Source organism: Balaenoptera borealis, assembly GCF_965194805.1.
Source record: "Balaenoptera borealis genome assembly, chromosome: 11".
Classification (NCBI taxonomy): Eukaryota; Metazoa; Chordata; class Mammalia; order Artiodactyla; family Balaenopteridae; genus Balaenoptera; species Balaenoptera borealis.
This window is the reverse complement of record NC_138868.1, coordinates 51,564,613-51,592,514: the sequence shown is the minus strand read 5'-3', so window position 1 is coordinate 51,592,514 and position 27,902 is coordinate 51,564,613. Positions and strand designations below refer to the sequence as shown.

Sequence of the window (27,902 nt, the reverse complement as noted above, 5' to 3'; positions counted from 1 at the left end):
TTTAAGATCCTGCTTTCAATTCTTTAAGATATATAACCAGAAGTGGAATTGCTGGGTCATATGGTAACTTAATCTTTAATTTTTGAGGAACCACCATACTGTTTTCCACAGCAGCTGTACCACTTTACACTCCCACCAACAGTGTACCAGGGTTCCAATTTCTCCACATCCTCACCAACACTTTTTTTTAAAATAAATTTATTTATTTATTTATTTTTGGCTCCATTGGGTCTTCGTTGCGGTGTGCGGGCTTCTCATTGCAGTGGCTTCTCTTCTTGTGGAGCACGGGCTCTAGACGCCCCAGCTTCAGTAGTTGTGGCATGCGGGCTCGGTAGTTGTGGCGCACGGGCTTACTTGCTCTGCAGCATGTGGGATCTTCCTGGACCAGGGCTCGAACCCATGTCCCCTGCGCTGGCAGGCAGATTCTTAACCACTGTACCACCAGGGAAGTCCCTTCATTGTAGTTTTGATTTGCATTCCTTGATTATTAGTGCTGCTGAGCGTCTTTTCATGTGCTTGTTGGCCATTCGTACATCTTTAGAGAAATGTCTATTCAAGGCCTTTGCCCATTTTAAAATCAGGTTGTTTGTTTATTTTGTGGTTGAGCTGTAGGACTTCTTTGTATATTCTGGATACTAACCCCTTATCAGATATATGATTGCAAATATTTTCTCCCATTTTGTAGGTTGCTTTGCTGAAGTATTTTAACACAAATCTCAGACATGATGTCATTTCACCAAAGGTGGATATTTTTAAGGTCAGAAGGTCCTGGATGATGCTGAAATGAGACAGTGCAACACAGAGCCAGCTTGGAACTGTGTGTGTGAGGCTGTGTGAGGGTGACACTGGGGACCTTGAGACATAGTGTGTGACACTGAAGGTGGGCCACCCTGATTGAGGGCAAAAGTGATAGTTTCACTGTGTGTGGCCCCGTGACAGTGATGTGTGACACTATGGACACCGTGAAATGATTGTGTGTCACTGAGTATGTGGGACATGCCATATGAAGGTGACAGTGATCGTGTCGCCCTGAAGTGATGAGTATGACACAGAGTGGTTGCTGCATGGGAATGAGAGGGATTGCGGTGTGTTGTGGTTGACGGGGGTGTGTGCAATCGTGTCGGATCAGTGCCAGCCTCAGCTGCTGACCGTCAGACGGAGGACAGACGTCACAGAGTGGACAAGGAGAAATGCTCGATGGGGACAGAAATGGTGTCTGGGCCCAAGTATGAGCTGGCGTGAGGCCTGTTCCTTTCTCTGAACTCTCCAGGAAGGCTTCCTGGAGGCAGGGTGGGAGCACGGTAGTGGGACGCCGCAGGTACCTGTTAAGCTATGGTGTCAGACAGCCCTGTCTGGCTGTGACTTTTAGCAAGTCATTTTATCTCTTGAGCATCAATTCCCTCAAGTATAAAATAGGGCGGTTGGGAGGATTACGTGAAACGGTGCTTTTAAATGAACACAGTGCCTGGCACTGAGCAAATGCTCAGTGGTCTCTTGGGGAGACCACCCCTGAAATCCTTGTGCCCAGGCACCTGGTGTGATGGGAGCGCCAGTGGGTGCGCAGAGAGGGTGCACAGAATGAATGATGTGTTCTATGCCCACAGCCCTCCGCCCTCCCTCTCCCGCCCCTTCTGTCCCCTGTTCGGCATTGTCAGGGCCTCCCCACCCCAGCTTGCTCCCCCCCACTCCTCTCCCTGGCTCCTGCCGTCCTCGCCCGCTCTCAGCCTCCAGTCCAGGCTCCTGCAGCCTCATTCAATTAGGCCGATGCAATTTGCTCAAGAAAAAAATGCCATAATTTGGTTAATCACACCAGTAGGGGATCTGGCCCCGGTGGGGTGGGTGGGGATGGGTAGGAGATCCACCCCAGTAGCTGAGAGCACAGGTCTGGAAGTGCCTGTCTCTCGGGAGAGACCCACCCACTCCCTTGGGCTCCATTCTGGAGCCAAAAGAGTCCAGAGCTTGGGTCTCCCCAACTCCAGCCACAGAGATCTTGAGACAAAGGCTTGGAATGACTGGGTTCACTTGTGTCCCTGGAGGGTCCCTGGCCCTTTCCATGTCTCAGTCTCCCTGTCTGACAATGAGAGTGGGGTGGGGGGTAGTCTCTGAGCCTCTGGCCAGCATAGCTGGTCTCTGCATCCCAGATCTGGTCAGTGCCCCCTTATGGCTTCTGTAGGGCCTTCCCTTGGGCTTTGGAGAGGGTGGGGTAGAGGGTGGGTGAAGGGGACAGAACCCTAGGGGGAGTTAGGAGGGGGCGGGTGTCCTCAGAGCCTCATCTCTGTCTAGAGTCAGAGACCCTCTAGTCCCAGGCTGCATACCTGGAGCGAGGGCAGGAAGAAAGGGAGCTAGTATTTCTTGGTCACCTGCAGGGCCACAGCTTCTAACCTCGCAGGTTGTACCTTGCTTGCACAGGGCTCCAACAGAGGCAGGGTGGCACTAAAACCCAGCTCATTCTCCCCTACCAATCCTTGCCCCTCAGGCTGCATTGGCCCAGAGGGTTGGGGTCACCTCTTTGTAACTTGCACAGAGGTGGCCTAGCCCCTAGCTGGGAGCAACTTAGGCAGGACCTCATGGTTCCCCTTGAGTCTTCTCAGTGGCTCTGGGAGAAGGCACCATTTTATAGATGAGGAAACTGAGCCCAGGGAGGTGAAAAGCTTGTCCAGTGCCACACAGGTGGTGTGTGGCAGGGTAGGGATGTGAGCCCAGGTCTGGCAGAGGTGATGGAGGAGGTGGTGGGGTCCACGGGGCAGGAGAATCAAACCCCCCACAGGCACAGATGCCAACAGTCAGCCATAAACTCATTCACTTGCTCGGAGACAAAACCCGCCACTGGTGCACTCACAGTTCCACAGACAGCTACACACTTGCTGCACACACCCAGGCTCACACAGACACTGACAACCCACATAACACATGCATGGGCACCCGTACGTGCAGATGGCTCGTGCACAGATGGTGCCTCAGGGGTGCTCACATATTTACACTTTCACACACATTCTCCCAGAGTCACAGACCCACATGCTTTCACACAGATATCCTCCTAATAACCCAAGGGTCATATTCTGCTGTGGTAACATGATGGCCTGTAGGGACATGCATTATGGACAACTAATGGGCAGGCCACACATGTGCTTAGGTCACTAGCAAAGCAGGAGCGCCCTACAAAGTAGGAAAAAAAGTCAGTTGTGATGAGTGTATTCAGAATTTTGCAATCAGAAAAGTCACACAAATGTGATTTTAATGTTCATTTCCAAGACAAAATTTATATAAGGTCTGGTGAGATTGGGGGACATCCTCATCTTTTTAGGGTTTGGGGGCCTCTAAAGGACCTGCACAGATTCACAGGCACAACAATCACGTGAGATCTCCTGGGCTCACGTATTTACCCGGCCCTGGGCTCTGTGTGTGTCTGTGTGTGTGTCTGTGTGTGTGTGTGTACACGTACTCAGTTGCTCCCGGATCCTTGAGATATGAGGATATGAGGAGGGAGAGTAGGAGAAATTCCAGAGACTCCGGATGTTTGTTCTGTGGCTTCCTGGGCCCTCCAAAGGCAAACGATTTTGGATGCCAGCCTGCCTTCCCCGGGCGGGGTGGGTGGGGTGGTGGGTTGTGTGAGGAGCCCTGCCTCTGGAGCCCCAACGAGGGGGACCCTGCATAATGATGCGGTGTGACCGAGGCCCACGGCCAGCTTCCTGTGGACTTGTGGACCCATCACCGCCCCTCTCTGGGGCTCAGTTCCCCCATCTGAAAAATGGAGGCAGAGAGGAGGTGAGACTAGATGGGCTTTCACCTGGAGACTGAAATGGAGAGACATTCCAGACCCAGGGTGCAGAAGACAAAACCAAAGCTGGGGTGGAGAGATGGAGGGGCCAATAAGGTCCAGGGTTCAGGGCAGGGCGTGGGGCCCCAGAGCCTGCAGCGTCTCCCCAGTGTCCCCTTCCCTGGAGAAGGGCTGCGCCTCAGAGCTTTGCTTGGGGCAGCGGTGGCGCGGAGAGGCTCAGCCCTTGCTGATCTGCCAAGGGGAACAGTGGAGGGGAGGTGGGGATGAGAACAGGACTGGGGAGCAGGATAGCACAGCGAGGGGTGGGGCACTGGAGCAGACCTGGGCTGAGCCTGGAAGCAGCGGTCCCCAACCTTTTTGGCACCAGGGACCGGTTTCGTGGGAGACAATTTTTCCACGGATGAGGGCGGGTAGGGGGGAGGGGGGAGGATGGTTCAGGCGGTAATGTGAGTGATGGGAAGCATCGCGGCAGATGAAGCTTTGCTCACTCACCCACCACTCACCTCCTGCTGTGTGGCCCGGTTCCTAACAGGCTGCAGCCCGGTACTGGTCCGCAGCCCGGGGGTTAGGAACCCCTGCCTGGAAGGACAGGAGGGGAGAAGAGAGGACATCTGGTGCAGGAAATGGAAAAGGAGGAGCCAAGGCCTGGAGGTGGGGGGATGAAGGGGTTGGGGGGTTAAGGTTGGAGAGCTGGGAAGAGTCTAGAGCGTGAAGCCTGGACCAGGGTGTCAGCAGGAACAGCAGTGCCCTCGTCTGAGGTGCTTCACAAACAACTCCAGCAGGTCCGGGAACTCAGAGCCTATCCCAGGGCCCTGGGAGCCGTGGCAGGCTTCTGCAAGGGAAGAATGCAGCACTGCAGCTATGGGTTGGGGGAGGCTCAGAAAGGCCCCCCTCTCTGGGGAACAGAGTGGTTGGGAGCCCAGAGGCAGGGACATGCCTGAGATGAACCCTGCCCAGAAGATTGCTCATTCCAGCCCCCAATACAGTGGGACTATTTTTAGGAACAATTAAAGTGCTCACACATTCCTGCTGGGGCAGGGAGAAGGAAGGGGGGCCAGGAGCCAGTGCAGAGGGAAAGGGTGGACCCCGCTCCTCCCTCCAATTCTGGCTTTGTCCTCAGGACTGGGGAGGCTTGAAGACCCTGGCCAGCCCGGCCTCCCCAGCCCCGTCCCCAGGGTCCCCTCCTGGCTCTTGTGTCTGTCCCTCTGCCTCTGAATCGGTCCTCATCTCTGTCCCAGTCTCTTTCTCATACTCACCCTCCCTCCCAACCCCCACCCCCCCCTGCCAGGATTTGGGGAACAGCTGGGATGGGCCAGGCCCTGAAGACAGAGCCAAATACAGTCATGGGACCCAGCAGTGAGGCTGTGGGAGAGACACATACCAGAGAAGAACAGACTGAGAGAAAGAGGGACAGATATGGAGAACCCAGGAAGGCTGGGAGGGAAACAGAGAACTCAGGTCAGAGCCAGGAGAGCCCCATGGCAGTGGCAGCCGCTCTGTCTCCTGCTGTCGGTCTTGTGCTGGAGGAGGTGCTCTGCCAGACCTGCCTGCCCTTCACCCCCAGCAGCCCCTCCCTAGGTTAGCCCTTCCTCCCTGCCCTCTGCAGGCCCGCACTGACCCTGGGGCCAGTGCCATCCAGCATTTACCTCCCACTGTGGGTACCGTGTCTGGCACAGAGGGAGAGACACGAGGCCCTGTCCCTGGCTTGGAGGAAGACACCCAGCCCCACCCTGCACCTGAGAGGGGCTCAGCCCATCCGCTGGCCAAGGCAAGGTACTGGAGGGGCCACTAAGACAAACAGTGCATAGCAGGGAGGGAGCCTAATGTGTCCTGGAGGCCTCTGGACTGGGGCAAGGGCCTCCTGGCTCCACGTGAGACCCTGGGCAAGTCCTGTCCTGCCTCTCCTGGTCTTAGTCTACCCTCATCAAGCCAGGGATTGGGCTCCATGGGCCTGGGGCCCTGTAGACTCTGATCCTGTGGGAATTCTCAGGAGGCCTGGGAAGAGGACAAGTGACCCATCCAGGAAGGCTGCCTGGAAAAGCCTTCATGAAAGAAGGTGATAAAGATAGTGCTCCTCTCGGGGAAGAGCCCCTCCTTCCTGACATGCTGTCCCCTGCCCTGCCTGCACTGGGAGGTGATCCTGAGGCAGAAGAGCCTCCTGGCCTGCAGAGATGCCTTGGAAAGGTTGCCAAAAGTTCTCAGCACAAGGCACCCTCATACCTTAGGCTCCTCTAAGACAGTCACTGTGCCAGACTTGGGAGACTTTGAGAGGGTGCAGCTGTCTCCCCAGCCTGGGGACCTCCGGGAATCATGGGGTCCACCCCTCTGCTTGGTAATGGCATATACCCTTCACAGCCCAACAGCCCTGGGCACTCAGGAGTCCAGTTATCATTTTATAGCTCAGCAAACACCTCCTGACACCTGTGACAGGCTGCGTGATACCGGGGTCCCCAGGAGGAATAGGGCACAGCCTCTGCCCTCTAAGAACCCCCAATCTGATGGGGGAGCCAGATGGACAGTAGTGGCAACTCTGCATGCCATGCCATCGTGGGGAGCACAGGGCTGTAAGAGCCCCTGGGTGGGAGGTTCAGATTGGCCTGAGAGAGGGAACAATGACAAAATGTTCCTGGAGGGAGGCCCAAATGAGGGAGGCTCATTTATTCATTCATTCATGTATCCAATTGTTCCTTCAGCCATCATTTCCTGAGAGACATTAACTCTTTTCTGACGCTAGTCCAGTGGGTCACTCGGCTCCATCCTCCTCTCCAGCTTGGGCCACTGTGCCTGCCTCTCAGAGGCTCCTGGACTTGCTTTGTCCAGCTCCCAACCCACGCTGAAGGCCACGGAAGGGGTGAGGCTGAGGAGGGTTTGAAGACTTTAAGAGTCATGGAACCAAAAAAAAAAAAAAAAAAGAGTCATGGAACCCAGAGCTGAAGGCCAGCCAGGCTCATCAAGTCCTTTCTCATGACACAGACTCCCTAGCAGGGCCCCTGTCCTTGTTTGCACACCACTGGGGTCGGGGAGCTCACCTCCTTCCTGCCCAGGCTTCTCCTTTGTGGTATGACTGACTCACAGCCAGCTTATACCTGCCAGCCCGCTGTGCCGAACTCTGCCCACACGGGCCCTTGGCCAGGAATCAAGGACAGTAGAGGCATCAGGTATTTGGGACAGCAGTGATGAGGGGATGCTACTGATGTGCTTGGGAGGAAGACTGGCATCGAGAAGAATGTGGGCAATGGGGGTGGAGGCAGCTATTGGCTCTGCCATGTGGATGAGGCAGCAGGACGTGGGGGGCTACGGGAGAAGCCCTGAGCCTGTCCTGGACCCCCCCAAGGCCATCTTCCCCCTCGCACACTCGGCTCTGCCCTCCCTCCCTCTTCCCACTCAGCTGTTCCCTCACCCCATCCTTTCCTCCCTCCAGACCCTGTGCTAGGGACTGAGGGGGCCCAGCGAGTCAGGTCCTCGGAGAGCTGACTGCTCATACAATTCCTGCCTTCCGTCCCCAATTCCTTCCCCTTCTCCTCCTTCATCCAACACCAAACCTAGCCCTTGAGGAATCCAGGGGGGCCTGGGACAATTGGGAGGGCATTTTGGAGGAGGTAGGAGCTAGAGTAAAAGCTGAGACTGGCTTAGAAATGGTGAGGGGCCCGGGAAGAGCTGTCTGTAAATGTTGGAGGGAAGGAGCCAGCAGGATGGGGCCGAGCTCATCAGGGAGGTCGGGGCATGGCGTGGGGGAGCGCCAGGACCAGGCTCAGGTGTATTCTACAGTGCACGTGTCTCCAGTGTGGCTCGGAGGCTGGAGACGCGGCCCTGTTGGAGTAACAACTGAAGCCAGAGTCTGCGAAGGGTGGGGGAGGGGAAAGGGGGGACCCAGAGGAGGGAGGAGAGGAAGAGAAGGAGAGGTAGGAGGAAGGGGGAAGGGCAGGTCCTGCCTTTAGGGCTGGGCCCCTGAGCTCCAAGAGGCCCCTTCCACACACCCCGGTCCCATGTCACCCCACTGTCCCCCCTCACTCCTTTCAGGACGCCTGCCTCTGCCTTCTTTGGGGACCTTCTCTGAGGAGTCCCCCCTCATGTGGTGGAAGTGACACGGACTTGCTGCCAGAAGCTGGGTCCTTCTCACCGGAGCAAGGCCCCTCCCCTTTGATCCTTAGTCTCCTCACCTCTAAATCGGGGTGGTCAGAACCGGTGCCTCCCAGGGTTGGAAGGAGGATTAGAGAGAGTGTGTGTCGCTGGGTCTCAAAGTGTGGTCCCTGGGCCGGCAGCAGCAGCAGCATCTAGGAATGTGTTGGAAATGCAAATTCTTGGCCTCATCCAAGACCTACTGTATCAGAAACTCTGGGGGTAGGGCCAGCAATCCGGATATTAACAAGCCCTCCAGGGGATTCTGGTGCACAGTCAAGTTTGAGAACCACTGATGGACGCCTCTAGCACACAGTAGGTGCTTGAGAAAGGTGCCTTTTCTCCCCCAAAGCCTGATGCCCCACTCAGGCAGGGCCCTGACATGTGAGCTTGTCCAACTGTGGCCTGGGTCTCCTGCCGCTTCCTCAGATCAGGTCTACCAAGGGTCACCAAGCCTCTTTCCTCTATTTTCCTGCCCCTGGTCCAGCTCAGCCTTGTTGAGGGGAGGTCTGGGGCTGCAAGATCTTAGCACTCCTGGGCAGCTCCTCACGTATGTAAGGCACCAGTGTCTGTTAGAGGCAGCTCCTGGGCGGGCGGCAGGTTTGGGCCGGCAGGAGGGGAGGGAGGAGGAGGGGCTGCCTCTCGTGCTTCCTTGCTGTCTTCTGATTCTACAGGGCCAGGCACGCTGTGAGGACTGTGAGAGTCACAGAGTGAGCTTGGGGTGCTCGGGCTCGGCTGGGGTCTGAAGCCCAGCCCACGGGGGCTTCTCTGGCCTGAGCCTCCAGGAGGCCTCCTTTGGGGGAGCTCTGCCAGTCACCCCGGTGGAGCAGATGGGCTTGCAAGTGCCAGGCACACGCTGGGCTCAGAGACAGATGTGCTCCTTTACCCTTGAAGGCCCTGCTCTCTGGGAAGAGAAGAGACTGTGTATAGTGCCCACCAGAATGGGAGGCAGGAAGCAGAAGAATAGATGGCATCTGCCCTGGCAGCCCTGGTTTCTCTCGTCATGGCCACTTTCATGGGTTCCCTCGTCCTGTGGGTGCCCATCTTGGGTCAGGGGCTTTCTCCCCAAGTTCTTGAGGTAACCACTTAGAGGTTTGGGGGAGGAGTGGGCAGGAGAGCCAGGAGTTGGGGGGAGGGACAGAACCATACAGGAGCGAGAGGGCAGAAGCCATCTGAGAGGAGAGAGGATTTGGAGGTGGGAAAAGACGTTGAGGCTCTTGGAGACGAGACAGGAGAGCAGCCTGTGACAGAGATGGGCGTCAACTGAGGGAGGCATGGAGAGAAGGAGAGAGACCCACTTGGAGAGATCAGGGAGACAGAGCCTGAGAGAGAGACACAGCCCCAGAGGGAAGGAAAGAGGAATAGAGAGGGAGAGGGGCTCCAAAGTCCTGGGGGACCTTGAAGGTCCCGCCTTTAGAGAAAGGGACACCAAAGCCCAGAGAGAGAGAGCGCCCGCAACCCCAGGCCACACAGGGGACCTGGCACAGGCAGAGCTGGTCAAATCAGTATGTATGGCCAGTCCCGGTAACACAGCTTGTCTTAGGAGGCCCCTGACTGCTGGGTTTGATGTTACTACCTTCTTCTAGGCCGCCGTGGGGGCACTAGGAGGCTTCCCTCCAGAGAGCGAGGGGTGGGCTCTAGGTTCCAGGCAGCAGGGAGAGCAATAGAAGGGTCAATGGAGGTGGGGAAAGACATAGAGACTCATGGAGACAAGGCAGGAAACTAGCTTGTGACAGTGACACTGACCTTCAAGAAGGCCACCCGTGCCTGTGCTAGTGGCTCCAGAAGGGATAAGGCCAAGGTCTCTGGCTTCATATAATCCATTAAGGAGTTAGAAGTAATTTTGTCCAGACCCTCTCCCCTGTCCAAATGAGTGCAGAACGGCTGAGCCAGCCCCAACGCTGGCTCCAGAGGAGCCCTCACTCAGAACCGACTCCCCTTTCTTGGTATCTGAGGTGAAAGACCAGCGTGTGGGAGTGGCACTGTCTATAGTGCTGAGTGGACCTACCTCCAACAATACAGCTGCAGGTAGGGAGCTGGGGAAAGTAGAAAGGCTCCATCCACCCACCCATCCATCCACCCACCCACTCATCCATCCATCCATCCATTCACATATCCATCCACCCATCCTCACTGAATTAAAACACAAAATCATAGAACTATATGTTGCAAGCTGGAAGGGCCCATTTTTACTAATGAGGAAACTGAGGCTCAGAAGAGGAAAGGGCCTACCAAGGCCACACAGAGCTTCCGCAGTCAATCTGGGACAGGACTGGAAATCGCTGCTCTTTCCTACACACCACAGATTCTCCTCTGGGGTCTGGGATTGCTGGTTGTTATGCTGATATTTATACTGATGGCTGTTCAAAAAAGCTGCAAAAGCAGGAAATGTGACCTCTTTCACCTCACCCTGAGCCTGGCTGTGTGTGTGTGAGTGTGTTTGCATGTGCGTGTGTGTACATGCCTAAGTGCATATTTATGTGTGCATTGTATATAGGGTTGCATTTTTATCCGTGTGTGTGCGTGTTTGTGTGAGGGTGTGTGCATGGCAGTATGTATATGTATATGTATGACATGTGTAGACGTTCATGAGAACAGGTATGGCTCTGTTTGTACTTTTCCTTTCCTCATCTTTTTAAGATTTCTGGGGTTTTAACCTCTGACTTGAGCCTTGTTAGTCCCCACCTGGGCCTCCAAATTGGGAATTTTCCTACTTTCCATTCTCAGCTGCTCCCCATTGATTCTCTTCTCCTTTCACTGGGGCAGCCACTCTGTCCTCTGAGCCCCCCATGGACTTTGGAATTTGAGCTATTTCCTCCCTGAGTTGATGCAGGAGGTGAAGTTGCTTTGAGATCAGGGAAGATTCAAGGAGAAGGTGGCATGTGAGCAAGTCTTAAAGGCCAGGTATGAAGTGGCCTTTCCCAGCTGTGGTTCCTGCACTCAACAGCCCCCATCCTGGGGCAGGCAGGGCGGGGCCCGGAGGTGGGTGGACAGAAGGATTCCAGGCAGAGAGCACTGGGCTTCATAGGTCATGTCTGCATCCAGCCCACTCAGGGCCCCCTCCCTGCTGCTGCCCCAACTCTCCCCAAGTTTCCTTTCCCATTCCCCCCTCACCGCCATTATCCTGCCCTCTGCCTGAGGAGTCACAGAAAACTGACCAATCCAAGCAAAGGCCAGACAGGCACCCACCAATTCCAGTAAAGGACAGTTCAGGGCATTCCCCAATCCAAGTAAAGGGCAGGTCGAGGAGCCACCAATCAGAACAAAGGACAAACTATTCTCTCTAAGCCCCCTGAGGAGGGAGCTGGGGGTCGGGTGCAGAGCAGGAGCAAGAGAGAGGCTGGAGATCCAGAGTCGTGGGTTCTGGACCTGGCTGTGCCCTGACTGGCTGGCTGACCACAGATGGGGCATTGCTTCTTTTTGGGCCTCAGTTTCTTCATCTGTCAAATGGGGACACTTAGCTGTCCTAAGCCTATGGCTTTGAGAAATGTCTACCCCTACATGAGAGCTTACTCCATCACCTTGGCCCCTCTTCTCCAACTTCCACACTATACACATAAACTCCACTGGAGGGCAGGGCCCCTCAGGGCTTAGCTTGTGCATCCCCACTGTCTCCAGGCAGGAACAGACCTAAACCAGCACCACCCTCTGGAGCCAAGCCCTGGGAACCCCAGTCTGAGGAGCCTGGGTTGACAGACTTTATTCTGGGATTATTTGGGGCATCAGCTCTTCCTCCCTGCTTTAGTCTGCAGAATTGACCTTGAAAGGCCACAATAGCCCATGTGTATACTGTGCGTGCAGGTGTTGCTGAGTCCTGGCCCTGTGACTCCATAAGGAAGTAGCTGCACCTGTGTGAACATGTACGTGTACCTGGAGGGTGTCGGAAGGCAGGCTGGGGCGTTTCTGAGAGGATGTGAAGGTTTATGGCTGTGTGGCTGGGTATGTGTGGTGCTGAGGGTGTGTGAACTGTGATGAGGAGTGCCTAAGGGTCAAAGGACAATTGATCCAATTTGGGGATTGTATTGTTTGGAATGTGCAACTTCTGATGTCCTAGGATGGAGACACATCTTCATGACCAAAATGTGTCTTCACTTGAGCAGTGAGGGGGATAAAAGAGCAGTTGGGGGTTCGAGAAAGCAATGCCAAGTGAGCATTCGGGGAGAAAGCCCACTACTGCCCCCCATCCAGCAACAAAGGACTGGGTGGGAGTGGGAGGGGGGGTAGGGGAGGAAATTGAAGCCAAGAAGACGCAAGGTGAAATCTGGAGCTGATGCCTAGACCCTAGGCTTCATCTGGACCCCAGTGCAGGACTCCCCTCTGTAGCCACTCTGAAAAATGGGCATCTAGCCAATTTTTGCATACCCCCAGGTATGGGGAGCTCACTTCCTCTCTCTCTCCTGGTGGCCTCTGCCTGTGCAGCGTGGCTCTGCCTGGAAGAAGTTCTTTCATCCCACTGGGCCAAGGCCAGCCTCCTGTGAAATCCTATGGGTCTCCAGGCTGTCTCCAGGGCCACAGAGTCCAGTCCCCCTGCCCAGGAAAGCCTGAGATATTAGAGTCAAATACTGAGACCCCTGGGTTCTGCTCTGCTGCAGACTAGGCACCCCTAGATTCTCCAAGCTTAGTCACATGCAGGACTTGATTTCCAGTTCCCTCCTTACATGGGTCACCTCCTCTGAATGAGTCTCATCTTGTCCTTACCTGGGACACAATGCACTGAGGATGATCGAATCAGCCCCTGGACGTGGAGGAACTCTCATCTTCCCTATTTAGGCTAATGGATCTTTATTAATACGGCCTGCAGTTTCAGCATTTTAATATGTTGCCAGCCACATTTACACTACGGGCTCATGCTGAGCCTGTGGTCCACTAAGACCCTCAATCTCATATCACTTTCACAAGAATGGGGCCACACCATGTGTCCTGCATCCTACAGTTAATCACTTTGCTTTATGAACTCAGCCATCCACAAGGAAGACATCAGAAAGAACTTCCAGGGGCTAGCGGGGAAGGCATAGCTGAGTGGATGGTATGAGTCACAATTCTGCCTTGGCCCTGGCTCCTCTGTTCCATTACCTTTCTCTTTGATCCCCATGGTTCTGGCCAAGTCAATAGAGCGAGAAGCAGGGACCTTTCTTGTCTCTGTTCCGGCTCTCCAAGGGCAAGGACTGTTCCTGGGACGGGAAGGCTGTGAGGCAGTCAAGGCTGATTTCTCCTTCCCCTTCTATCTTGCCAGGGGCTGGCCTGTGTTTCTCGCATCTTGTGGGCTCATGCACCCCTTGGATTCTTGCTACTCCCAGCCCCTCACTAGGCTGACAAACGAGACTGTGTGAACCACCTCCCTCCTCAGGAAACTGAGTGGGACCCAGATTCAGCAAATGTTTAGCTGAGCACCTATGTGTGCGGGCACCCTGTGAGGCACTTCTAGGACTCAGTTTCACTTTATCTTCACATTAGCCTGTAGGGGGAGATAGCCTCAGTTGCCCCAATTTACAGATAGAAGACTGAGGCTCAGTGACTCGACCAAGATGCACACTGCTAATAAATAGTGGAGCTAGGATTCAAATGTGGGATTTTTTGTTTGCTTGTTTTGCTTTGTATTGATGTGGAAGCTTGTACTTTCCCTGCTTTCCTGAGTTGTCCTTGTCTGAAGGACAAGAGACCTGGGGTCTAGTCTAGACTTGACCTCTTGACTCACTGTGAGCTCTTTGCTAAGTCCCTGGCCCTTCTCTGAGCCCCAGTATCCCCATCTGTAAGATGAGGGGACTTGGACATTCTAGGGCCTTAAGACTGGTTGGATTCTGAGATCCTAAGATCCTGGGATTCAAGTGTCTGCGAGCCTTGGGCTCTGGTTTAAGCTGGGAATTTGTGTTCCCAGCCGCCTGGGTAGGGGGGTTGCCCTGGCCTGCCTGGAAAAGGCCCTCACTGCCCTTTCCTCTCTTTCAGGATGCTTTGCTGAGCCTGGGCTCCATCATCGACATTGCAGGCTTGCAACGGGCTGTCAGAGAGGCCCTGTCAGCTGTGCTCCCCAGAGTGGTAGGTGCCTTGTCCCACGCTTCCCCTGCCCCCCTAAACCTTTGCCCAGCTCCTTGCTGTACCTACAGGGTTGAGAAGGAAAGAAGCAGGGCCCCCCCTCCCCCCATGAAGGGTTTGGGTGAGTGTTCTGAGAGGGCTTCCTGGAGGAGGAGGACTGAAGCTAAGCCCCCAAAATGAACTTATATAGGAATCCTGGAATGTCTGGGACAAAAAGGGCTTTAGAGCTTAATTGGAAAGATCATGTCTCAGATAATGGAGTGGATTCACCTAGGATAATAGCTAGGACATAGTGGAGTCAGGTGGGCTTTGGAATATGTACAGCAGGAAGGATTGAAAGTAGACATGCAGAAGAACTTCCTTGATGCCAGGTCTGGGAGGTGCTGAAATGGGGCTCAGCCTAGATGAATGGATCTGTGCCAAGTTAAAGCGTCCTGTCTGGAGTCAGGAGGCTGGACAAGGTGTCTTCTAGAAACCTTTAAGCTTCTCTCTGACCCATCCCAACGCCATAGATGAGGTTGCAGACTTGGGGAGACTGTGACCCTCTTCAACTGCCCCAGGCCACTCCCCAACCTGGCTCCAGTGGCCACTGTCCATCCCTTAGGCAGTAGGATGGATAAACTGGCCCTCAAGACCCAAAGCAGAAGTGTCTCAGTTGTGCCGGATAGAGGGAAGCAGGGACTGTCAGTCCAGGGAGGGAGGCTGTGACTTACCCTAAGGCGCATGGAAGACTTCATAGAGGAGGAGATGCCTAAACTGAGTCCCCATAGCCTAGAATGTCCCCTCCCCTACTCTAGACATCAGCCACCAGCAGAGCCCATTGTGTCTGAATCTGCTGGATGGATGAACCACCCAAGGCCCAGAGAGGGAGGGCACTTCCCCCAAGGTCACACAGCGTGACAGGAACAAATGGGGCTTGGCACCTAAGCACCTCCATCCCCTTTCCTCAGCTCTGCCTTTTCAAAACCTCCTGGAAGTTCAGAGCCCAGGAGGAGGGCTAATGAGTGAGCTTTATTGACTGTGAAATTGGTAGGAAGTGGGTGGTATGTTGGCTCCCAAAATAAATCCTCCCGGAGATGGGACTGAAGCAACATCTGGCCTGGGGTGGAGAAACATCTGGAAAAGAGGAGGTGGGGAGGTTGGCAGGTCAGCGTCCGCGAGGCTGTGGGAGTGGGGAGGAGGATGTGACTGGCCTGGTCTTCACAGGCAGGATGCCTGGTGGTTGTGCCAGCATAGACGCCCTGTACTGGATTAATCGTATCCCCAAAGCTGGGGGTTGGGAAGACAGCTCTGGTCCAGGTGACTAGGTTCCTGGGACAGTGGGAAATGTCTGCCTTGGCCCACCCCGGAGACCTGTATGAGCTAGGGAAGCCCTGACTTTGCGGAGCCCTGCTGCCTTGATTGCATGGAGGGGCTCAGCCCTCCAAAAAGGGGTGGGGAGATGGGAGGTCTGCTCTACCCCTAGGGAGGGGTGAGGAGATGGGGGAGGGGTCTCCCTACCCCCCCCCACCGCCCCCAGGGAGGGGAGTTGCTGGCACCTGGCTCCCTCATCAGCACCCATTGTGGCAGGCAGTCACAAATGCAGATGGTGCTGATGTGTCTGAAATGGTTCCCTCCTTCTCTGCAGTAAACTCAACTAATTTTAACCCAGAGGGCTGTGAGTGAGGGAGTGGGGAGGCTCCTCCCTGCCTCCCACCCTCAGATTGCCCACCCCTCTCTCTGCCAGGGCAGGACTCTCTGTGTGACCCTGGGTGCTGGGTAGTGTTTTAACCTCTTTGAGGGGCCAAATCCTTCAGGCCCCTCCCAGGCTGCTTAAAGAAGAAGGAGGCTGGAGACAGATGAGGCGTGGGTGGCTTCCTTCCCACTGATTTCTTCATCCCTGAGCTCCTCGACTAGACCCTCACCCAGGAGGACAGAGGGGCTCCAGGTCTTCCTGTGTCTGCCCTTCTCACTCTCCTCAGGCCCTATCATTTCCGGCCCACGCCACCACTAAGCTTGGCTCAGAGTCTCTTGAAGCGAGACTGGGATATCTCCTGGGGGCTGGGAGAGGGTGAGGGGCTGGCTGGGGACAGCCAAAGGCAACAAGAGTGTCTGACCGGATTGTGGACTGTCACAGTGGTGAAAGGCAACTGCTTCTGCTGAGAAGGATTCCACACTTACTGAGGGTGGGCCTTTAACATTTAGCTCCAATGTCACCTCCTCCAGAAGCCCTCTCTGATACAGTTAGCAGAGAGGAGAGCCCTCCATTCTCCCACTGAGAAAACAACGCCTCTCAGGATACTTAGCTGGGCACAAGGGTGCCCCCTCGATGGGGTGTAGGCTCTGCTGAGCCTCTGGGTCTCCCTCATCACCTGCAATGCGGGCAGTGGAGATGCTCTGCAGGTTGTGTTGGTTGTGGGTCCCTAAGTGTAGCCAGTCCTGCTTGGAGGGAATGTGGATTTTCTCCTGTGGGTCAGTGAGGGCAAGTGCTTCTGCCAGGACATGGTCTGGAACAGAAGGCAGGACTGCTCTGGGCCCTTGGGGAGGGCGGATTGACAAGCTGCAGGCTTGCCATTCTTCAACCAGAGCTTTGATCTCACTCTGGGGAGTGATCATTCCAAAATACAAATCAGCTCCTGTCTCACAGGGCTCACCAGCCCCTCCCTCCCCAGCAGCAGCCCCTCCCCCTAACACCCTCCCCCAGCTCCCTTCCAGCTCAGCACTGGGCTGACCCCAAGCCCACCTCCAGTGCCTGCTGCCCCCACCATCAGGGCTGTCAATGCTTTGGGCCCTTTACACCTACATATCTATTACTTGGCCCAGGAGCCATTCTTCTGTGCCTCACCCACTCCCTGAATGTGTCTAATTCCCACTCCTGTTACAACTTTAAAGTCACTCCCTCCAGGAAGTCCTCCTGGCTTGGGTCACAGTTTGTGATTTCTTGTAGAGTTGTTTGTATATCTGAGGTAGGAGGGAAGCTTCCAGGGTGTTCTGAGCCTCTCCTGCAGTATGGCCCTGAGTGGACACTCAGTTATTGTCTGCTGAGGCTGGAGTCTTGGCAGGGAAATATCTCAGGGCTGTGGGGTTGGGGGGATTTGTCTGTACCTTCAGCCCTTCAGACCCTCCCCAGCGCCTTGGATGTGGGATGATAGGTAAGGAAAGCCAGCAGGGTGATGGGTCACTGCCTGCCCAGAACCCCTCCAAGAGGAGAGAGTGAGGTGCTGAGGTCATAAGGGAGCTTTCCTACCCTGACTGCACTTAGGATCACCTGGGGAGTAAAGACAAACAGATGCCCGTGAACTTGTCATCCAGACCTGTGTCAGGCTGGGACTGGGCAGCTGGGAGGGCTTCTCCTCAGGATCTCATGAGTGCCTTCTGTCCTAGGAGACTGTCTACACCTACCTGCTGGATGGGGAATCCCGGCTGGTGTGTGAGGAGCCCCCCCATGAGCTGCCCCAGGAGGGGAAAGTGCGGTGAGCTGTTCTCCACCCATTGCCTCTCACACAGTCAAGGGTGACCACAAGGTCTGGTCTGACCCTCCCCATCTGACCTTGACCTCAGCCTCCCTGCCAGGTGGGGTTCCAGTGGCCGGGTCCACTGTCTTCTCTTGTGTTGTGTTGGGGGAGTGGATGGCACAGGGAAAGCGCCAAGTGGTAGGCTTTCTCCTGGAGAGCTGTTCTAAATCGCTGTAGCCTCCTCAGAGCAAGTCTCAGAAGATCGGGGCTACAGTTTATCGGTTAGAACCCCGGCAGGCTACGAGAACTGCCTGGCAGGTTCTCACAGAATCATAGAATTCGGAATCACAGAATGCTGGACCCGCATGGTGTCAACTCTGAGAACAGGGAGATCAGAAGCAGCGTCCCGCTGTGGGTTCTGGAGCCCGACCGCTTGGGTTCAAATCCCAGCTCCCATTTACTACCTAGGGCAAGGTACTCAGCCTCCCTGTGTCCTGATTTTCTTGCTTGTAAAATGGCAATAATAATAGTACTTACCTCATAGTACTATTATGGGAGGATTCTTGGGATGATTAAATGAGTTTAACACATGTAATGCACTTAAAACTGTATCCATAATGAATGCTAAATGTCTGTTTTTATTTTCATTATGATAGAACATTGGAATCACAGACTTTAGGAACATGGGCTCAGCACCCTATGGTCCCTTGATACCTCTGAGCTTACTGAATTCAGCCTCCCTATTTTCCAGATGGGCAAACATCGTGAGACGTGTCCAATGCCACATACCTGGTGTGAGGCAGAGCCAGGTCTGGGACACGGTCTCCTGGCTCCTGGCTGTCTAGGGGACAGTGAAGGGAAGTGGAGCTTGTCCAATGAGAAAGTGTTGACGGGCAGGGGTGCTGGTTCAGAGGAGGGCAGGCCATGGAGGACGTGGGCACTGCCTTCTAAGCACCGCAGGGCCATTGTGGGCCCAGAGAGCACAGGGTCAGGAGCTGAGGGCTGAGTGGACACCAGCGGGGGTGTTACCAGAAGGCAGCACTCCACTCCAACAGGCCAAGCAGTCAGGGATGTGGCTTTTTCAGGTAGTAGCTGAGGCTGGCAAGATACTCACCTTTCACAGAGGCCGTGGAAAGAATGCCAGAGGTCCTGATGCTGGGGATGCTGGTGGTCCTGAGGCCCCCCCTGGCACTCGGAACCCTGGATTCCTTGATGCTATTCTCTCCTCTGTCGCTTCCCCGTGGAAGGGGCTGGCTCCCCTCCAATAGCTCTGAGCCTTCCCACCTCCTGTTCTCCCATTCGATTCCCTCATGGGGTGGGTGGTGGGTGACACTGTCCCCTTCAGCATCTCCTGACAACTCCTCCCCTCGAGGACAGTGTGAACCAAACCAGCCATGCCCCTCTCTGGCCTCTAGTGTCCCATCTATAAGACAGCAGGATAGGGCTGGGAGGTCTTTGGAATCTTAAGGGAAAAAAATCCTATAATGTCCCTTCTGAGCCTTCCCTAATTAGCCCCTAATCCTCAAGAACTTTGCTTAATATGAGTTTGTCCGATCCAGGAAGTTTCCTCAAAGCAGCCTGGGAAGGCTCTTTTGGGAGAGGGATGCAGGATCGTGGGCTCAGAAGGCAAGAGGTGAGCATCCTTCAGGGTTTGCTCTGCTCCTGAGCCTGTGATGCTCCCCGTAGGCTTTCTACTGTGAGCTGGGGATGGGATGGAGGTGGGGGAGGGCGCCTGTGGTCCAGGCATCTTTGAGGGGGCTCAGATCCTCTGCATCAGCAGCCCTTTCAGTATCCCCGCCCCCAGCCACCTCGGATTCAGTAAAGCCTTTGGAAAAGGTACACACACACACAAAAAGTAATTAAAAGTGAATGTTCCAATGCAATTAGCCCAGAGTTGAGTGGAAATGGGGAGGCCTGCTGGGAGATGGGACTCAGAAATCCCAGGAGGCCGAGGAGGTGAGGTGGGTGAGGGGGCAAGAGGGGTGAGGCAGTGGGGCGTCCCACCAGCAAGCATTGGGGGTGAAGGTTCAGGCCAGTCCTCTCTTCTGAAATCTGTGCTCTGCACACCCACACAGCCACCATGTGTCTGGTGGTGAGCCCACCTCCTCTGCTCAGGCTGAGACTGAGGTTTGTGGAAGAGGCAAGAGCACTTGAATGGCAGTCAGACAGGCCTGGATTCTAGCCCGGCCCCATCCCTGCCCCACTGTATCCCCTTCCAAACCTGTTCTCTTATCTATGGAATGGAGCTAACAGTGGGCCCTGTCTATTAGCTTAATGAGATCATAGCTGCCAAGGGCTTAGCCCCATGCCAGAACACAGTAGGAGCTTAATGATTGCTGACTGCCCTCCCCCCCACCAAGTCCCAACACATTTACTCATTGGGTGACCTTGAGAAAATTACTTCCCTACCAGGGTCCTTCCAAAGGTGGCCTCTGTGGCTCTGGCCCCATCAGGAGACCAGGCACCAGCCCCGGGCTGAGGTGGAGCCTGAGCTCTGGCCATGCCCAGTGGAGGGGGCACTCCTCCAGGAAGCCCTGGAGGGCCAGCAGGGCTGGCAAACAGCAGCAGGTGTGAAGTGGAGGTGGATCATAAAGACAGATAAGGGCCCAGGGTGGTGTGGGGAGGCAGGGTGGAGATGGGCCAAGGGGGAGTGAGGAGGCCCCATCAGCTACCCAGCCTCTCCTGCCACTGCCCTGTACCCCTCCGTGGGCTCACGGATGCCGTTTCACCCCCCAGTGTGTTTTAGATTCCCTGCCTCCTTGTGCTTGGCTCGTGCTCTTTCCTCCCCTGCAAAGTCCTTCCCTGTACCTTCTCCATCTCTACCAGCCCATTTCCCTTCTCTGCCACGGCCCAGCCAGAGGGCCGCTAGGAGGCCTGCTCCGTAGATCCCCGGCACTAAGGAGGATCCAGTTTTCAGAAAAGGTGTCTGGGTCTTGGTAGCCTCCCTCAGGGATGGGTCTGTCCACGAGAAGAACCCTGGGCTGGGAGCTGGGACAACATGGCTGCAATCACAATCTCATGCACTCTCTCTGGGCCTCAGTCTATGCTTCTGTGTGGTGATAAGATGGGACACTGTGATGTCTGAGGGATGGTCCCACTATGAACCCTGAGGGCTGCAAGGGGGCTTCAGGGCTGGAGGGAGAGAATCCTGGAGGGCTGCCTGGGTGAGAGGCTTCCTGGAAGCCTTTGCCTCACTCTTCTTGCTGCCCCAATCTCCCAGCCTATTTCAGTCCCCAGCCCTGCCGCCTTCCTCTTCTCATTGTGTCTCCTGCCATCTTAAATCCTCTGATTATTTGCTGCTGAGTGCAGTGAAATCTGGGCCTTTCAGGCTGCAACGGAGATACCGCCCACACCGGCCCCAGCTGTTTGTCTCCTTCTGCTACCATTTGGGGGGCCCAGGGCCCAACCTCGAGAAATTTCTTCCTCAGAGCTGACCTGGTCCCCAATCACTGCAGAATCTGTCTGTCCCTCTGACTTGTCTCAAGGGACACAGAGAACAGTCTTTTCCCATCTCTGGAGTCTCACATTCTGGGAGAGGGAGAGGGAGAGAGAGAGGAGGGTCCGGGGTCCTGGCCTGAATCATAATTCGTCTCCCAGAGAGATGAAAGGGTGAGAGTGAGGTTGAGGCCCCCGGAGAGGGGGGCGGCTCAGTCAAGGGGAGGGGGCCTCACCTAAGAAGGGGTTCAGAGGAGTGGAAGAGGGCCTGGCACTCTTTCCAGGCCATTGACTGTACTCTCCACTAAGCAAATAGTTGTTAAAGGGACGGAACTGTCATAAAATCCACGCCTGTTCCTCTCCCCACTTTGTGCCCATCTGTCTTTATCTTCACTGGGGCAGCCCACGACCACCCAGGCACCCAGGGCTGAGTCACTAGCCTTCAATCTGGAGAGCGGGCCCTGGGCTTTGGCTGGGCCGACCCCAGCATCAAGGTTCACCCCCCAACATCAGCCTAGCAGGGGAGGGGGCCATCAGGAGGGGAGAGGAGGCAGAGCAGGGGCTCTGAGTTGAGGAGAAGTCATAGGGGATGCGAGCAGTAGATGAAGCCCCCAGCCCCAATTGGGTGGGGGAAACACAGCCTCAGAGTCCCCTCCCCCTTCCGATATCTTTGAAACCTCCAGGGGGACAGCAGTTCTGGGAAGGGTGAGGCAGAGGAAAAGGGCTCATATAGGGGTGGGTTGAGGTGAGCATGGCCTGGTGCCAAGGTGTGGGGACTCCTGAGGATGGAGGATCCTTGGAGGCCCCAGTGCTTGGTGGAAGATCTGGACCCAGTCAAGGTTGACCTGCCCCAGCCCAGCCTCTCCTCTGCTGTCCAGGGACCGCTGAGACTACAGGGCCCTCACTGAGACCCGGTTTCTGTCTCTCAGATTCTCCCTCTCCAGTGAGAGTTTTACTCAGCAGCCAGCACGATCAGCCTGAAATTGAACCTGACCTTCACCTTTTCCTGCTCAAGTCCCTCTCAGGGCTCCCACTGTCCTCAGGATCAAGCCCAGCTCCTCAGGGCCCTGACTCTCTCCAGCCTTGCTCCCTGTTGTCTGGCCACACCAGCCTCCTTGCTGTTGGACCATCCAGCAGACACACATTCTTTCTTTCCTCTGAGCCTTTGCCCATGCAGTTCCCTCTGCCTGCACATCCTTTCCTGTCTGCTCTGCTTGTCCTCTAGGACTCAACTCAGGCATCTCCTCCTCCAGGAAGCCTTCTCTGACCCCACTTCTGTCCTGCACCTGGGTAGGCTGGGGCCCACTCTTCCTTCCTTTCTCAGAGCCCTTGTCCCTGCACTCAAGTGTGGGTCTGTACATCATTCCCCGCACAACACCATGACTCCTCTTCTTATCTTAGTCCTCAGTAAGGAACCTGACCCAGAAGGACTCTGGAATAAATAACCACTCTGTGGAATGACTTTAAGTAGAATGTTCCCATGAGTATTTTAGTTGAGAACACTTGCCCTGGCTCTGGTTGGGGGGATGGACTTCAGGGACCCGACAGGAGGCAGGAGGCGAGGGGAGAGGCTGCTGCAGGTTCAGGGGAGAGGTATCTCTGTTTCAGCTGGGCAGTGGCTTGGGAATGGAGAGCAGGGGACAGTTATGAGAGATGCATGGGAGGTGACTCACCCATTGGATGGGGGAGGTGAGAAGAGGGAGGCAGCTAGGACAGTTTGTGGACAAGCCGCAGGGGACCCGGTGGATGGTTGTGCTACTTCGGGGGAAGTGGTGGAGACAATAAGTTCCAGTCGGGATTTGGGGCCTCTGGCAACTTCAGGGACACCCAGGGCAGACCTCCAGGAGGCCTTTGGGTATCTGGGGTCTGGAGCTTAAGAGACGGGGGAGCTGGAGAGTCATGAGGCCATGAGCACAGAGGAGTTCTGTGCAGAAGAGAAGAAAGGCTGAGGGCAATTCCTTCATTAGGGTCCCGGGAGGAGGAGGGGAGAGGCCAAGGCAGCCCACGGTCTGGGGGTGGGAAGAGAGGAGTCAAGGGTTAGTGAGATGAAGCTGTGGCGCTTACTGACCAGAAGCGAAGGGACCAGCGCCCCCTTGTGGCTGCCCAATAACCAGATTGTCCAAGGCCAAGTGACTGGGTGGGGTCCACTAGAAGGGGTTTGGCTGAAGGTCAATAAGGCCAGCCCCCTGCCTCCACGAAGCCCCAGCCTTTATCAACGTAGTCACCAGGAAAAGTGGCTGCCATTGCCTCCTGCCACCCTAGCTCCCTATTCCTTCCTAGGGTGATTGGCACAGTTGGACAGCTCAGAACTGGAGCCCAGCCCTCCAGGAGCCTAAAGGGTTAGGTGTGAGGGCTGGAAGGTGGGAGACACCACTGGTTATTGTAGATTCTGAACCAAGGAGCCAGGAGTGAACCGGCTGGGTTTAGAATGTTGCGTGACCTTGACTGAGGCATTCAACCTCTTTGGTCCTCGATTTCTCTAGCTGCTGTGACCTCCTGATCTGGTGACTTGCAGGCTGCCCCCTCTCTTTTCCTCACCTGACCTTTGCTGGGCTCCCCTGAGTGACCCCACATGCACACACCAGAGTCCTAGGCCCCCAAGCTTCTCTTCTCTCCAGGCCAGGCAGTTCCTACAAACACAATTAAGTGGAGGCAGCATGAGGGATGAAGAACCCAGGACAATTAATCATTAGGGAGTGACATTTGGTGAAAAATCAGGCGCTTAATTAAGCAGGAAGAGCCAGAGGCAGGGATGGGGTGAGAGTGGGGGTGGGATGTGTGGTGAGGGCAGAGAGAAATTCATTCTTCTTCCTACTGCAGCCTCCCCTGTCTCAGTTCCCACCTCCCCCCGCCCCCCCATCACACCTATGCCCTTTGCCTCCTCGACATTCACGCCAGTCCCTGTTGGAGGCTCAACCCCCTCAGGTCTTTAGGAAGACTCTAGTGTACTGGTTAGGAGTATGGGCTCTGGTGCCAAATGCCTGGGTTCAAATCCTGGCTCTACCACTTACTAGCTGTGGGACCTTGGACAGGTTACTTAACCACTCAGCACCCTAGTTTCTCCACCTGAAAAATGGAAATGATGGTAATATTTAATCCATAGGATCACTGCGAATTCTGAGTTCATCTATGTCAGTTGCTTGGACGTGCATTGCCCAATAAACTCCTGAAGTCCCCTTCCTGTGCTTACCACCAAAAGTTGCTCCAAAATGATTTTCTGAGGATGCTGATGTTTAGGATTCTACTCTCTTCACCCTAGTTCTCCCTGGGAGGCTCAGAGAGGTTAGGTCACTTGCCCAAGATCAAGTAGTAGCTGTGGCAGGTTTTAACCCAGACAGCCTAGCTCTGAGCCTTGGCTTTACTCGCTCTGGGGGATTTGTGAGGGATCCTGAAGGTGCCTTTCCCATATCTACCAGCAGGAGGCACCAGAGGCCAGACTGTAGCTGCCTGCTCCTCTACATTGGGAGGGGAGAGTCAGGGTCCGAGACTCTTTTATTTCTGCCCTCCTCATATCCACCCTGCAGTGGGTCAACTTGTCCAGATCCTCTCAGATGTGCAGGGTTCAGCCCACTGTGTGTCCCCAGGCTGGGGCCTGTTCCTCTTTGATCCAGGGACTGAGAGGTAGAATCATATCCTCTTTTCAGAGAGGCTGTGATCTCCCGGAAGCGGCTGGGCTGCAATGGACTGGGCCCCTCGGACATGCCTGGGAAGCCCTTGGCCAGGCTGGTGGCTCCACTGGCTCCTGACACCCAAGGTAAGGGCTGGGAGCTGGGCAGGGGCAGGGAGGGACTGTGGCCCCTGCTCCCCAGAGCATATCTGTCTTCTATCCCTGTCTGCATCTCTCCGTCTCCTTTCTCTTGCTCTGTGTCTCTAGCAAACCTGCCATCTAATTCTCTCTCTGTTGCGCTACTAACCTCTCTGAGCCTCAATTTCCTGATCTGTAAAATGGGAACAACAGAACCTACCTTGACGGGGTGTTGCTTGTGCTGGTTGTTAGACGGGCTGTAGTTGTCATGCTGTCTCTGTCACTGTCTGTTTTTCTTTCTCTTCCTCTCCATGCCCCCTGTCCGCCATGTCTCTCTGCCTCATGTCTCAGTCTCTCTAGGTCTCTGTCCTCTGTCTCGATGTGGAAAGTGCACAAGACTGGGAGTCAGGAGACCTGACTTGCTGTGTGATCTTGGGCAAGTCACTTCCCCTTTCTGGACCTCAGTTTCCCAATCTGTAAAATAGGGGTGCTCAGCCTTACCTGCCTCCCTCCATCCCAGGGTTGCTGGGAGGATCACGAGAAAGTTGTCAAGTGAGGGGGTTTCCTTCTATGCAGGGGTCGTTGCTGTGGTCATTGTTTTCACTGCCTCAAGACCCATCTCTCTGTCTCTCCGGGTCTCTGGGTCTCTCTGTGTCTCTGTCCTGGCCTCTGTCTGTCTGTGTCTTTGTCTCCCTCCCTGGGTCCTGGCTCAGTATCTCTGAGCCTCACTGGCCCCGCAGGACCACCTCATTGCCCTCTCCCCCTCAGTGCTGGTCATACCGCTGGTGGACAAGGAGGCCGGGGCTGTGGCAGCAGTCATCTTGGTAAGAGCAGTTGTGGGTAGGATGGGGGGGAGGAGAGCAGGGGAGGGAGCAAGGGAGAGAGCACTGGATGGAGCCCCACTGGGGTGTGTGTGTGTGTGCGTGTTGAGAATAGCATGCTGGGCTGGAGCTGGGGAAAATGGGGGTCTGGGAGGAGCCTGGGAGGAGCCCTCTGCCCCACCTTGAATGGGCAGAATGAAGCCGCAGGCCCCGTCAGCAACTTGCGGAAGGATGTACAAGCCCCATCTGAACTCTTACCACCACGGAGCCCCTGACACGGCCCTGACCCTACTTCCTCTTTGGCATCCTCCAGGATGGGTTGGGGGCAGTGTCCCAAGAGGGCACGAATGCAGCGAGGTGGGAAAGGACTGAGAGGCGCTGAGGAGGGATGGGCAGATATGACACCAACAGAGACAGTGTGGGAAAGTCAGTCAGAGATTGGGGTGGCTGGAGCTAGGCGGCTTAAGGAGAGGAGGCCCACGGGGCAGGGCTCCTGGGAAGGCATCCAGCCCCAGCCAGACCTATGTCCGAGGGTGGGACAGACGCCAGGCAACGGGGCGGGCTTCCTGGGGCGGGTGACGGAGGGGCAGGGGCCTCAGCTAGAAGGTGGGAACCCTAAGCGGGGGGAGTTGGGCGGGCAGTCCGGGCCAGGGCGCCCCCCTGCTGCTCCCTCGCGGAGCTCCCCGCTTTGGGCTCCCTCGTGGGGTTGGCAGAGCTTTGCGGAGTCCGGGTTCTTGAGGTTCTTCCAGTCTCTCCTCCCGTGTGGAAGTGGGCGCTCAAAATCTTGTCCAGTCCTAAGAACCGGAGGGTTAGCGCCCCCAAATCGCCCTCACTGGGGATCGACTTCCGCGGAGGCGGCCGCCACCCCAAGCAGGGGCGCGGACAGATAAATGAGCCGGTCTCGGTGCGCCCGCGGCGGGGGGACTCCTCCCGACCTCATTAAAACGGAATTAAAGGTTTCCGAGGCGCCTGACCTTTCCCCAGCTGCTGGCGGGGGAGGGCGGTGGGCGTGGGGGGCGGCCGCGGGGAGAGGAGAGGAAGGAAGGGATACTTACTTGGCTTGGTCTCCTCGGCGCCCCATCTGCCTGATTGAGGGGGATGCGGCCCCCTTGGTTTCTCCCGAAAGCTGCTCCCCCACCCCCAGCTTCTGTTTCCCGAAGGGAACGGATCTGCTGTTGGCACCGCGTTCTCAGCGCAGCTTCGCTCCCTCCTTTGGTCCCAATCTGTACCAGAGCTGGTGGCTTGGAGGAGGACCGGGACTAGGAGCACTGTGCAGAGGTGCACGTGGGAGGCAGTGACTCGGTCGCCCACCTCTGTTGACGGAAAGGGGTCTGGGGGTGCCAGGTTCCTAGAAGGACTTCCTGTGCTGGGGCTGCGAGGGCTGGGTCAGTAAGGAAGCAGCTCCTGCAATGGGAAGATGCTTGGAGGGTTGTCTTGTGGGCAGGAGGATGGTTGTTGTGACCGTTGTTCACCGTGGCTCAGGTCTGGCTGGGAGTCCAGGCTTCAGCCTTCTCCTGGGGGTAGGAAAGGCATGTGTGTGTTGGGAAGCGGATGGGTCAGATCAGTTGAACTTACCCCACCCTAGCAAAACTCTGCTCTGGGCCCTGTCCCAGGACAGGTGCTGGGGCAGAGAGAGGAGTCGGACCCATTTCTGCCTTCTAGAAGCTCAGTCTGGGGGAAGGCAGGGTCACCTTCAGACCACCACTGGCCAAATGAAAGAATGCTGCCAGCAGGAGCTCTAGTGGCAGAGGCTGGAGCACCAGGGGGTGCCTCACAGTGCAGACAGCATTTGAGTGGGACTTTGGGACACAGGTAGGGGGTGAACAGGCAGAGAAGAAGGAGACGGATATTCTCAGCAGAGGGCCCAGCATGAGCAGAGGCAGGGTGGTGGAGTGCTGGGGGAAGAGTGTGATCCCTTCAAGGCTGAGAAGGGGGGTGCATGCTGGTGAGCAAGATGCTACCTGTGGCTTTGGCTGCCAAGAGAAGTTCCCGATTACTGTCCCCTCACCTTCTCAAATACCCTGGGCAGTGAAGAGCTCTTGAAAGGTATTTGGATTGTTTGCCATCTGCCTCTCCTCCAAGCCTGAGCCTTCCTACTCAAGTAGAAATGTTCTTCTGCGGGACACCCCCTCCCCGGTGCATACACATCTGATGGATCCCGTCCTGCTGCTCCACCCCCATGCTCCAGGGGCCACAGGATCTCACATCCTCTGAGAGGCAGCATAGGCAGCCCCAGACCTCCCAGCTGTTGCCAGATCCTGAGGACTGAGGGTCTAGATGGGAAAGGGGGTGCCGCAGGACAGATCTATCGGGAGGGCTGACTCGCCAGCTCCTTCCTCAACAAGCCCCATTCCCCTCTCTGGGTCTCTGCTCTTGTATTCATCATCCCTCCATCCATCCACTCACCCAGCCATCAATTGAAAGCATATTTCTTGAGCACCGCCAGGCACTGTGCACTGGTGCTTCAAACACAGCAGCAATGACTGAGACAGACCAGACAGGCCCTGCTTTCACAGACCAAACAGTCTGGAGGGGTGGGC

General features: G+C 55.8%; 1 protein-coding gene across 8 annotated transcripts in view; it reads left to right on the top strand.

The window, feature by feature from the left end:
* PDE2A (phosphodiesterase 2A) overlaps positions 1–27,902 on the top strand; it is a 92,607-nt gene that overhangs the window by 47,326 nt on the left and 17,379 nt on the right. For 5 of the 8 annotated variants that reach the window (XM_082340618.1, XM_082340620.1, XM_082340617.1 and 2 more), the window contains 4 exons: positions 13,841–13,930; positions 17,291–17,379; positions 24,441–24,550; positions 25,310–25,365. In XM_082340618.1, the coding sequence (XP_082196744.1) occupies positions 13,841–13,930; positions 17,291–17,379; positions 24,441–24,550; positions 25,310–25,365 (345 nt within the window). Of the gene's footprint in view, positions 1–13,840; positions 13,931–17,290; positions 17,380–24,440; positions 24,551–25,309; positions 25,366–27,902 lie in introns of those variants that run through there. The other 3 variants (XM_082340621.1, XM_082340622.1, XM_082340623.1) reach the window with 3 other exon arrangements.